Source organism: Lissotriton vulgaris, chromosome 5 (assembly GCF_964263255.1).
Source record: "Lissotriton vulgaris chromosome 5, aLisVul1.2, whole genome shotgun sequence".
Lineage (NCBI taxonomy): Eukaryota > Metazoa > Chordata > Amphibia > Caudata > Salamandridae > Lissotriton > Lissotriton vulgaris.
In genome coordinates, this window is record NC_141693.1 from 1,969,088,157 (window position 1) to 1,969,102,085 (window position 13,929).

Consider the following 13,929-nt stretch of genomic DNA (forward strand, 5'->3'; position numbering starts at 1 on the left):
GCTCGAAACCACAGCGCTCGTCTGGTGGAAAAGTTGCGTTCCTTCCCATAATGAGATCTTCCCTATGGAATTACTGTAATATTTAAACCATTTCAATATTTTTCACCATCATTGCAAGGAGACCCTTATGAGGCAGGGGAGTGAGAGAGGAGCAACCACACCACATAGCAGAACTAGCCACTAGGTCAATAAGTCGACCTGAAGTCACTAAGCCAGGTCATCTCGGTCCCCAAGGAGGGAGTCACTAATGAATAACATCTGTGAAGCCCAGTAATAAAAGCTGAACACCTGTCACTCTCAGCCTATTCACCATACATTAAACTGACTAAACACATGTATTAAAGAATATTCTGGGCTGTTCTCTTCCCAACAAGAAACTTGAGGCCTTCGCATGCGATTCCTGAAAGAAGCCCTATGCAATTTTATATTAGTAAACTTGTATCATATTGAATAACCTAGTAGCCACTCTTCCAATTACCAAGAGTGGCAAAGTATTCCATCCTGCATTTCTCCCCGGATTGTTGCTACAAGTATAACCATACTGAGTACCCAACACTTTAAGGGTCACCTAAGACGTACATGCTTAGGTATTTGAATATTCTGAGTTCACATTATATTTTGCCAGCTAGTTGCCAGGCCTCCCTGTAGCAGCACCAGTGTAAACTTTAATCAATTGACCAGAGTCTTGAGGCCTCTGCGCACGCATTTAGAATGCGCTTTAATCCAGATCCACCTAAGTTGGGTTTGCTATTAAAATGGTGTGTTGTCCATACAGCAGGGTGTGACTCCCTAATGCCCCCCTCCCATCAAAAACTCCACAGCAGGGTACCGTTCATAGTCATTCGACCACTGCCTTGATCAGCAGAACAAATAGCAAGGAAGGGACAGAAGGCACTACTGTCAAGTGCCACACTCCGTGAGAAATGGCTTCAACAAACCACCATTAACACAGACCCGAGCCCAGGGAGAGGAATAAAGGACCTGAAGATATTGGAAAAAGTGAGGGTTGAAATTCCTCCTGCCCAAAACCTGATTTAGGATGGCCATCTCACTGAATCAAATACCTTCTCAAAATCAAGTAACAATGTATGTGCTAAATCCCGGGTTTAACCCGTATTGGACCAGAGTACCTACTACTTTGATCAATCACTCAACTAATATTTTGGCTTCTGTGTTAATAAGCAATTTTGGGCGATAAGAGAACACCATTCAGGGGCATCCTAATTTTCAGTAACATTTAAACAGATTCACCACAGAGTTCCTACAGGAGGAACCTAAAGAAGGCTTTAAAAAATGTATACCAGGATAGGAGAATATTTTGAATTTGCGGAGGAGGCCGCGGTGTCAATACCTGAGGAAACCGCTCCAAATGACCCCACTTGGACATGGAGAGGTCATAGTACTCCCCATCCGAAGGTTCAAGGGCCCGGTTTATCAAATTTCAAGTTATGAGGTTCACTACTTTGCCAACCGATGGGGGCAGGGCGGCAAACAACTGGATATAATAATCAGCACAGATTGTGCAGGAGTTGTTTTACGCTTAATTGGTGTTTGTGAGAGAGTGGTCTGCTGCCCAGATTCCTCAGTAGTCAAAATCCTATTAGCTGGCACTATCTATAGTTGTCTCTTCGGTATAGACATGCTTGAAGCTGCTGATAAAGGAGAGTGTTTAGGGAAGCAGCTTTCGTTTTGGCCACAGATCAGGTCTTAAAGTCAAACCCATCTTCGCCATACACAGACAACAAAGATTGATGGCAACATGATCAGAATTTCAAAGTATACAGCATACATGTTAAAAATGTCCAGGAGTAAGATTGAGGCCTCCTTGACACGGAACACGTGGAAGTCAGGGTCCTCAACATCTGATCTTGATTGTGAACCTAGCGCCTCTATAGTCTATGGAAAGACAATCCTGACAAGACCTGCAATTTGTTTCTTCCTTAATATTTCATAACAGTGTAATAAGATCACAGAAAGAGCATAGGTGTAGGCAGAAGTTCCCCTTGACTTTTCCTTCTGCCCTGGTGCCGCAGCAGCAGCATAAGAAGTTGGAATGTTCCCCTCCTCAGAGTTTAATCCTCTTATGACTTTTCAGAGTTTTTTGGCACCTTCAAAAATGAGTGACGCTGTAGAGGTGGTAGTTGTTAGACAGGCATAGGATGCAGAGTTCATGGCTTTTTCCCCCCTTATTTTTTTACCTTTACCTCAACTTTAGTCAATCTAACAAAACGTGAAAGCATTCCCTACCATCAATCAATTTAACTCCCTTCGATCTTCGAGAATAAGTTCTTAAAAGTACAATGCATCATTAAAATACATATTAACTCATACATTACAGATCCCATTGATTTAAAAACAGGTAAACACACAAAAAACCATATGTAAAAAGACTGAAGATAAACTGTTACACCATACTAAATTCATCCAGACCACAATAAAATGTGCAAAAAACGCCAAGTCTGTTTAAAATAGAGTTAGAAGGCAATCGATCTCTTAGTTGATAAAGACAAACATAAGTAAGATGCAAGAGAGAAACATACATAAGGGCCGGAGAGCATTTGTAAAAAAAAAAAAAAAAAAAAAAAAAAAAAAAAAAAAAAAAAAGTCAGAGCTGGGCGATATGGTTCTATGCTATATTTCCTCAAGAGGGGACGAATATACTTTTTACGATCATTAATTGAATACACACCCGCCGGAAAACCCAGCATGCACGTGATAAGATTTAACCTAAGTCGCACCAGTATATATTGATGCCGGCTATTTGTTACGAAATACAGATATCAATGTACTTCATTAGCAATTGTGGGGAGCCCCAGGTATATAGCTACCATGGTTTGGACACAATTTTGTGCATGTCTTTGATTTTCCCAGTGCCAACTACAGCGAGATTTAATTTCAGCTTTAGGAATTGACTGACACATGAGTGGGTAACTATAGAGGGAATCAAAGCCCAATATTGACAGGGTTTCTTTAACATATTGAAGCCATGATACCTTATGGGCCTGTTCAAGGGTTAAACAATCCATAACAATGTTTTGGGTTAATCAGACTGTGCCCCTCCGCCGAATAGAATGCCATAGTAGTGAAAGGGCAAAGGATATCAAATCTGAGATATATGGAACATTCAATTCTTGATGCATGTTAAAATTTGAACAGCTTTCACGAAGAGACAAAAGTTTCTTATAAAAACCATCTTCTAACCTTTGTAATACATCAGCCTTCATTCATCCCCAAATCACTGCCCCAGATATAGCTGATGCAATAGCTTTTCAAGCATATATCCTTTTGATTGGCTCCAGGGGCTTAGCACCTAATTTTTTCATTAAAGAAAATATAACAACGATGCTCTTTTCTAATGCATTGCCTCTATTCATTATCATGTTTGACCATGTACCCTAACTGTTAAACAAAAGCACCCAAATATAAAAAAAGTATTTGTTATTTCGATCCTACAAGAAGCAATATTAAAAGTGGGTAATCATTCAGGTTGTTTCCCCATAATAAAAATGTAGGTTTTTGCTTTGTTAACCTGAAGGTCCAATGAAGCCATATAAGACGCATAGTTATCAATGAGCCTTTGTAACGGTAGACCAGTCCTGGCTATCAGTACCGCGTAGTCTGCATATAGCAGTATGGGAGTGCGTTTTTTAATTACCTAGGGGACATCAGTTACAAATTGATCCACTGCTCTAATACACCATTAGTACAAAGTGAGAACAAAAGGGGAGCAAGGACACACCTGCCCGACACCTGGAAGAATAGGAAATCACCTGGTACATTCCCCCTGGCTACCATATTTGACGCACGTCGAGGCTTGGGAGTATAATTGCATATTAAAATTATTATATTTTTGTCCACACCCATATCCTTCATGAGGATAGCTTACTATGGGAGAAACAGTCGAACGTTGCCGAGAGGTCCATAAAAGCCATAAAAATATTTCCTTCCTTGTCTTGGGTATACTTAGTTGCAATTAAATGCTTATTTAAATACTGGTTCAAAGTCCCCATCCCTTTTTTAAAACCATATTGAACCAGTATTAGTATATATTTATCAGTAGCCCAGTCCTGTAGTCTGTTTAATAACAGACGGACCTTTTGATTTATCTGTACCATCCAAAAGTGAGACGGGCCTATAATTTATGGGCAAGGATTTGTCCTCTTTCTTATGTATTGGTACAATGATTGTCTTTTTCCATGAGACTGGGTGACCCACTACCGTGATTGCATTAAAAACGATCGTTAAAAAAGGGATCCAGAGTTCAGGGTTTTCAAAAAAGAAGTCAATCTGGGCCCCATCTGGGCGGGTGGCTTTAGAGCTGCTAAATTGCAACAGACCACTTTTTACATCTGCCATAGAAAAGATAATAGGGATGTATGGGTCCATGGTCAGAGCATCAACAGTTAAAATTTCCGTTTCCGAGACTGACCCAAACATATTTGAATAATAATCAACCCACGCATCCTCTCCCATGTGAGCATCTCGAGTTGGCCCTATATCTTGGTTCAGGAATGGTGTATTAATCATGGCCCAAAATTCTTTCGAGTTTTTTAAGAATGCTGCAAGTTGGAGTTTATCCCATGCATCCTCCTTTACAGTTTTAAGTCTACACCTCCTACTTTCCATGTATTGGGAACGGAGGAAAGTAAACAATGCCTGCTTTTCCTTTAATGCCATATTTAATTTACTGAGCGCCTTGGTGCAACTAGTATCAATCCAAAGGAGGGCTGAGGTTTGATGCTTCCGCTTAGAGGTCCGCAAGTTGCTTTCCACTGCATTCAGCAATAGAACAAAAGCCTGGACTATATCTGATGGTTCGCTTTAGAAATCTAGGTAGGTTCATTATTCCTGCTGTGTTACCCCAACGATTTTAGGTATTAATACAGTTGTATTTATCTTGGCCCATTTAAGGACTATACCATTCCTTCTCTTTATGGTTGGTGCTGGAATTCTCCTATCAAATGGTTTAAAACAACCTTTCCAAAATATTTGGAAAGTAATCGCAGCTTGGTCACTTAAGTCTGCACAACGCACTCCATTTCATTCTCTACCAAGATAAAACTCTTCAGAGCTCGAAGAAAAACATAAAAACTACAAAGAAATATCAGCACAAAACTAGCACCTAGAGAATAAAGCTCTTACTCTGTCGGTTTTACATGGGACTGGGCATCCTTCCCTTGCAAGGGTATAATACAATAGATCATTTCTCTCCATGGCAGTTTTTAGCAGAACACACATACTTTATATTTTACTGCTCAAGGGTGTTTTGTTAAGCCGAGAGATCACCGCTCTTCAGCAAGCAGGGCAGTGTGATCCACACAGCAACCTCCTCCATGACATCTTAAAGTAAAAAAGCAATTTGGTAGGGAGTGATTTAAATCTTTAACTAAATCCAGTACCTCAATTCTTCAGAAATTACCACTCAATGTCAAAAACACTGCCACTAAATAATCACAATTAATGAACCCTGTTTAACTGTTTCAAGAGTTTAAGTGCATCTTAAAGAAATGCAATGGGGGGCCTCCACAGATAAAAAGGCACTGTCTAACCACCAAGTGATACCCACCCTGCACAATTAGTTAACTCACCAGTCATCCTCTCTTTCTCTGGTCCATCCTGATTACATTAAACACGTCCCTAGTGGAAAGTGAGCATAAGACTCACTCCAGTAGGCGTTACAGTCACAGGTGGACTGAATTTTGAGCATCCCTTACTGCCAAACTTACATTTCCTTTTTGGCTGGTAGCTCAAAGTCAAATTTCATATAGTTGTATTATCATTGATGTTTGCAACATATCAAATTAAGATTAAGTTATAAACAATTACTAGGCGGCCATGGCTTATTAGTGGTAGAATTTACATGTGGAATTGCATCCTCTGAGCTCTGTATTGCCCGTTTCCAAAGACATACGGAAGCCAGGAAAATTGGTATTTAAGCATGTTAAATCATTTGAAAAAGATTTTCATTAACACTCCCAAATTATGGGCTAACCACCAGCCAAGATGGCCGCAATCTGAGAGAGCTCTGTGACTGACGAGCCCTCCTCTCGAAATCCGATAATTAATCCGTCCATTTAGCAGTTGCTAAACTGTAGGATCGGAAGCATCTCACCTTCCGGTGCACTTTGCTTTTGCCCGCATCTTTGTCCGAGGTTCCCCGGAGACGCTACGTCGTGCTGAAAACTGCGGCCTATTCTGGCGCCAGGAGCCTGGGACTTGCGTACGGGACGGATCCGAAGGGTCTCACACACAGCGGCACCCGCCATCTCCTGCTTGTCGGTAGCCTCCTGAGACGGACGGACGGGAACAATCACACACTATCTGCAGGTATTACCGGAGTCCCATACGGACCATATCTTTCACGTAAGCTCCGAGGATAACAAGGCAGGCAATTGTAATTATCGGCGTACCCGGGGGGCAGAGAAGACTACAGAGAAGGGAAGACGTAGCCGCTCCTGAGGCTGATCGCGAAGGACTGATCTGATCTTGTGCAGCAAGCCCACGCCAGCAGCTCCATCTCAGACTCCCCTTTAGACGCGCAGCGGCTCAAGCCCGATCCTGCGGCCTCCGGTCCCGCCCTTGCTCACCTGGGCGCCATTACAGCTCCATTTCACAGGCCTATTACCTATGCACCCGGGGGGCGGAAAAGAACACAAAGAAGGGGGGCATAGCACGCTTCCGACGCGGATCGCAGGGGACTGCTCTAACACTGTGCTGCCAGCGCACGCCAGCGGCTCATTCTCCGGCTTCCCACTAGCCGCGACGCGGCTCGGCCCCAGTCCTGAGGCCTCCGATCCCACCCTTGCTCACCCGGGTGCATTCGCAGCCACCACCTCACGGACCTGGTCGGAAGGCAAAGGCCACAGCCTGGCAAAGATCGTGACAGCATCGCGCAACACTTCCAACCACAGTGAAGCTCAACTCTCGACAGGCCTATTCAATGGGACATTGCACTAGAAAATCCCTACACTCTTATGCCCTACCAACGACGACTGCTGTGATAAGTGGCAGGGGGACAAGGGGCCAGCAGGCCTCGAATCTGGAGAAGTACGCATATAACAGGGACCCACCAGGCAATGCGAAAGGGGATCCAACTCGGACACCACCCCAGTCCATAGGAGACACGAGTAACACAGAAAAGATCACTCTCCACGACGTCATGGCGACCCTAAAGACAATGCAATCCTCGATGGGCGCGATCTCAACAGAAGTCTCCCTGATTAGAGCGGACTTTGCAAAAATGTCAGACCGCCTTGTGGAGGTCGAAAAGACAACTACTGACCTCGTGGGGGACACATCGGATCTACAGCCTAGAGTCCAAAGGTTGGAAGACGACAATCTCATGCTGAGGGCAAAGCTGGACGACCAGGAAGGCCGCTCGAGGCGTAATAATGTGCGCCTGATTGGCGTACCAGAATCTGAACGCGGCCCGGCCCTGGACCTCTACGTTGAGGACCTCATAAATAAGCAGCTCCAACCCAAAGGACTATCGAACTATTTCTCGGTGGAACGTGCCCATCGAGTACCTGGAGGAAAGCAAACGCCATTTTACAAACAGCGCGCACTCGACCACCGATCAAAATTGATAACTCAGAAATCCACTTCTATCCTGACTACACAGCGGCATTGGCTCAACAACGCCGGGGCTTCACGGAAGTCAAGAAGGAAATGCGTTCTCAGGAGCTGAAATACTCTATGCTTTTTCCAGCAAAATTACGCGTGGAATCCGAAGGAAAAACATGGTTCTTTGACACACCGCAAGCGACCCAGGAATGGCTGGAGGGATGGCGACCAGCGAGAGGTCCGAGGAACCACGATATGCAACGGAACCACTGAGATAGAAGCCCTCGGCTAACCGGCGACGCAGACTGAACATGATCATCGCACTACAAACTCAGACACGGTTACCCGTTCCTTTAAACCTTTTATTTTTCGAATACGACATTAGCCCACTCTTCTTCAATAGGATGAAATTGCCGGACATGCAGGGAGAAGGTGAGGCGGCGGGCCGCCAATTGCGGCTGGCAAACTATGGTGAGACTCTGGTCGTGCACGCCGAGACCCATGCAGGTAGGACTAATAGTTAAGACTGGCACTGCACGAGTACTCTGAGGGGAGGGAACGGCAGCGGACACAGAAGTCTCACCCTCACGAACAATCTTCATGTGCTCAGACCGCAGAATTAGCCCACGCCTCAGATCACACGGAAGACACGGCCCACACGCTAACACTGGCGTCACAGGAATACAAGGCGTATGTAGAGGAAATGACCAAAACAAGACTGACTGACACACTGCATAGAGTCTACGAAGCCTCCATTGGCTTCCGATACAACAAAGGATCTCTTTTAAGATCTTGTGTTTGGCTTTTAGAGCTCTTTCAGATGATTCTTCTAGCCCTTTGGGCTCTCTGTTAACTCGCCATATACTCTGCAGAACTCTTAGATCATCCGAACTTGACCTACTGGTGGTCCCCAGAATCAGGAAAGTTCGCTGGGGCAGCAGAGCTTTCTCTAGTGTAGCCCCGAGACTATGGAACTCACTCCCACTAGAGATTAAAGCCCAACCTTTGTTGCTATTTAAAAAGGCGCTCAAAACTTGGCTGTTCATCAAGGCCTACTTGTAATAATCGCTTTCTGCCTTTGCTAGATTTTTTGGTTAGGCGCCTTGATGCCCCTTGGGCTTAGTAGCGCGATATATAAATTTATAGAATAATAATAATAATACGAATTAGGTGACAAGACTGGGAGAATGCTCGCGTGGCTTGAACGGAAGGACAGGGCCAATAGATTGATTGCCACGTTAGCGCTCCCAGATGGTACACACACGACTTCTCCCCCACAAATAGTGGAAGAATTGGCCACATATTATGAAACCGTATACACTGCACGGGGTGGGAGGACGGAAGACGACAGCATGCAATTCCTGCAAGATATACCCCTGCCCACGCTATCCCAGGAGAACGCACAAACGCTTGAGGGCGACTTAACAGGAGAGGAGTTGGGGAAGGCCCTAGGAGCACTGCATACTGGAAAAGCAATGGGACCTAACGGCCTACCCGTAGAACTTTATAAAACACTGGCGCGACAGATAATCCCCTACATGCTTCCAATGTATAACGATTGCCTGACAAGAGGCGAACTCACGGCTGACCAAAGACTAGCCACCATTGTTGTAGTACACAAACCTGGCAAACCACCTGACCAAAACGTCTTCATATAGGCCAATCTCCCTAATGAATGTGGATGCTAAAGTCCTAGCGAAACTCCTTGCACTACAACTACAGCCCCACCTCACAGACCTAATACACCCGGACCAATCTTGCTTTATGCCCGGTAGAAACACATCACTTAACCTAAGGCGCATTAACTGAGTCCTACACTGCATTCCCATGCTGCGGGAAGACGCGGCCATCCTTTCCCTTGATGCAACGATGGCCTTCGACCTTGTAGAATGGTCATTCCTGTTCGCAGTCCTCAGGAAGATGGGTTTTGGCCCTAAATTCTGTAGCTGGGTTAGGCTCCTCTACACTGCACCAATGGCACAAGTGGTTGCCAATGGCCATACATCCCGCACATTCACACTGGGGCGCAGAACTAGGCAGGGATGCCCTTTGTCCCCGCTTCTCTTTGCGCTTATACTGGAACCCCTAGCGGTGCAGATATGCGTGGACCCTATAATCCGGGGAATCACGTGGGGGACGGGATGGGAGGATCACATCTACCGCTACGTGGACGATGTGTTATTTATCTAATGTCACCTACCCCGTTCCCGACAGCTTTGATGGACATGCTTAAGACCTACGGTGAGGTGTCAGGATACACCATTAACTGGGTCAAATCGCTTAAATGTCCTACGAGGCCAAACACCCACGTTGCCCCTGGACTGCACCCTACAAACTGTCACCAGGGGCTTTAAATACCTGGGGATATACGTCACACCACAGGAATCACTATTCGTAGAAGAAAACTTAATGAAACCCCTACAGAGACTAAAATCAGATGCAACGCATTGGCGCTCTTTACCGCTTACGCTGCTGGGGAGGGCCGCACTATTTAAGATGCTATCACTTCCAAGATTCCTTTATGCATTACAAAACACAGCCTTTCCGGTCCCTCTCACATACTTTAAAATCAATAGACGCAGAAATCTCTGCACTCTTATGGGACAGTAAACCGGCCCGTATAGCGCACTCCAAATTAATCCGATTCTGGTATGATGGTGGAATCGCCCTACCCAGGGTAAAATTGTATTAGTGGGCAGCACAACTAATTGCTGGGTGGAGGAGATAAAAGTTCTTTGTCACTCTCGCTATCGAGACTATGGGAGGGAACGAACGCCAAACTGTACGGGGGTGCCAATATACTCAGAGGGATAGAACTTTAGGAGCGCCCACGGCTCACTATTGTGGAGACAACCTGGTTTTGCAAAGGATATGGCGAACATTGCCTAATGTGTAAACTAGAAAATGTATATCACAGCGATCTAAGTATATGTATCCAAGAATTGAAACTTGAATGACAAGTATTGTGTGTAACATGTTAAAAAGCCAATCAACAAAAAGTTAAAAAAATAAATAAAAAAAACTCCCAAATTATGTATTAAATTTGAAAACCAGCAACAGACTAAAATTAGGGATAAGACTGAGATAAAGTCACCTATGTAAGCATGACATTATCTGTGGCAAAACTTGAGGTTAACAGGACACCAGAATATGCAATGGGGAAAACAAAAAAGGATTACATTATTAGACCAACAATCTGTTATTCACCAGAACAATTCAACTAGTTTAAGCTCAATCATGATTTTTTAGTAATCAAATAACATAACAACGTACCATAAATATGTAGTTTGTGTCAGGAACTGGGCCTCCAGTTCGAAACAATTCACACAAGTCGTAAAACTGGAAATGAAAAAACAAAGAAAACTGTTTAACTCAGTGTCTGGGTTCAGCCTCTAGAACGAGTTTCCTTTAAGACCTGCATTTAAGAGTACATTATAGTGTGAGGTTACAACAGAAAACAAATTGGACTTTTTCACAATGTAGTTGAACGGTACTATGTAACGCTACTTTTTTAATGCTGAATGGATGGTGGTCTGAGACACAATAGCTCCTTCTCACACTTGTTTACAGCAGTGCAGAAATGGATTTACTTTGGAAGTAAGAAGTCTCTGAATTTATACTGGAAGTGCAAACTACTAACACCAGCAAAGAATAGTTAGTTACCTGTAATCCTGGATCTCATTCATGGGAATCTTATACTGAACTGTCCCACTCACGTGCAAGATCCTAGAGCATGTATTAAAAAATATATATATATATTTCCAAAATTATTATACACTTTTTTTATTAGGAAAAAATCTGTCTTATCAAAAATTAAAGTATTTTAAGAAGCCTATTTTGGCCAATTTTCGACTACTTTAAAAAATAAACCGATTTTCAATGTACAAAAATAGTCACTAGAAATAACAGTGAATGGAAAGATATTTCACAAATATTTTTAAAAAGTGGAGAAGGAAAAAAGGCAGGATGCAATGGAACATCTTTCGTCGTGTCCAGAATGTTTTTTTTGTATGTTTACTGTAAAGTTAGCAGCTGCACGTTACTGTAAACAATAAGAAAGTCGATGGTGGCATTAGATATGGTGTGCTTTCACTCCGATTGTTGTTGGACATAACTGCCCCGCGAGCACTTATCAGTGGGGGAAGGTACTATTGGAAGGGGGACAATATTCGCTTCCCCGCGATTCTAGTTCTGGCCCCTTGCTATATCTCTGTAAAAAAATTGTTGTCCAGAGATTTTCATTTTTGATTAGTGTTTTTGAATCATTAGATAAATAGTTTAGCATTGGTAGACATTGCTAATCCAGGCCGAATATTTCTGGATGACATTTTTAAAAATGGCAGTTTTATTGCAGTGATGATGAAATATTTCAGGAACTATGAAACCTATATACTTTATTTTGGTGTCAAAGCATAGGTTTTGAGGGTTGAGTAGTCTTATCAAGACAGAAAATAACTCCTCAGAGCAACCCTTTTACCACATTCCAAGATGGCAGCTCAATAATGATGTGTTTAACCATCATGTTGGTAATTTATTTTAATAATTTTTATTTCAGATTTTCCAATGATTCGAATTCATAAACGTGAGCGAAGATAGTGGTAGGAGTGGATCTTTGCCTACCGACAGAATGTTGCCAACTACAAAATCTGAGGACTCTTTCAACAAAGTAAAATGTGTCATATGCAAACTAAGACGAAAGAAAAGACATCAACTGCGGCCGTACCGAAGAGAGTACGAGTTGTTGCAGAAATATGGCAAGACAAAGTTCATAAAAGATTGAATCTGATGGGTAAAGAGGCTCAGATATTTTATCATTGTAACAACAAGTGCTACAATCACATACAATGGAAAAAAAGCTGGAGGAAAAAAATGGGAAAAATAGCAGAAACCAGTGAATCACAACAAGAATCCAAGTCTTCTGAGAAAGAGAGGAAAACCAAACCCAATGCCCATCTACTTAGATCGATTGCTACCCCAGATTCACCTCCAACAACTGAAGAAAAGCAGAGGATTGTCAATGTGTTATCTGTAGTTTAGACTAGAATAAGGGCCAAAGAGATTGAAAAAAAGAACAATGTACAGAGTGTGTGAGTCTAAAAGGGCAAACATGTTTTTATCTGCAGGGAGTTACTTCCAAGACGAAGTTTTCAGCCAAGTAGCTTATCTAAACAGGGAGGTGAATGTATTTATAGCAGATTTGTATGCCCACACGAACTGCATGCGTGCATACATTTGAAAATATGAAGGTGAGCTCCCAGCAGCAACGTAAACACCAGTCTGCAGTTAAGTTAGCACTTTTTGAAAAAGCAATATAAGTTTTAAAGCCACTAGAGTGCAGGCTACGGGTTCACACTCCATGAGATCACAGAAATGATGGTCAACATTGAGGGAACTGCATTGATCATAATAATGAAATTAAGACCTTTCTGTTTAGAATGTACAATGACAGAATTCGTTTTTGTTGGTCTAACAAAAGAATGAGCCAATTATGGTGTTCTCAGCTGATTTGACTCCTGAAGTTCTTGCTGCCAAAATAAGATCACAGAATGCAGTAAAATCAGCAGGAACATTGTGAGGGACAAACTAACAGATTTAGCTTTAGGAATCCATGACAAATGTTGTGATGCCCCAGAGCTCTGCAAATCATGGGAGTCAACACGAATGCCTAATGTGGTCTTAACATTTTTTTTACATCATTGTTTAATATCAGCAAAGCACATCGGTTACAAACTAAAGATCTTCAGTGCGGAACAAAAGCAGACAATATTGATGATGGCGTTGAAGATATAAGTGAAGGCGTGGAAGACAATCCCATGAACCGACAGGCTTAGGCTGTGCAAATGTACTGTCTTTTCCAAATCATGTTTTATGAATTACATTACAGCAAAAAAAACAACAACAAAAAACAACCCATGCAATCTATGACAAGTGCAGAAGTAGAGAGCTAATCATTTCAATGAAGAGGACTGGTGTATCAACAAGTTATTAATGACAGAGCAGGAACTCATGCCGTAAAATCTTGTGAATTTGACAGCACACCACTACCAAGTCACTTTACCAGGAAAGGATTTACAATTGCTGCTCTTGATAATTTTGAAGATAACTCTCCTTTGTCTGGAACATCCAGCACACATGATACTGCTATGATGCGTATTCAAGACTGTACCGATGAAGTAGGTGTTGGAAAACAAGCTGTGTCAGGTGAAGGCATAAACAAAAGAAGCTGAAAACTTATAACCCACCTGCCTAGCCAACGTGGGCAAAATCACTACAGCCATCAACACGTCCCAGTCTACCAGAAAGTTTCAAAGTGAGCTGGCAAATGGTGGCCCACCTGCTGACTCTGCGGTTCTTGACCTGGTCTGG

The 13,929-nt window shown here is 43.0% G+C and overlaps 1 protein-coding gene across 1 annotated transcript in view; it reads right to left on the reverse strand.

Annotated features, from left to right (window-relative positions):
- PPP6C (protein phosphatase 6 catalytic subunit) overlaps nucleotides 1-13,929 on the reverse strand; it is a 128,599-nt gene that overhangs the window by 37,988 nt on the left and 76,682 nt on the right. Inside the window, exon 3 of the mRNA XM_086924675.1 lies at nucleotides 10,837-10,902. Coding sequence (XP_086780801.1) covers nucleotides 10,837-10,902 — 66 coding nt within the window. The remainder of the gene's footprint in view (nucleotides 1-10,836; nucleotides 10,903-13,929) is intronic.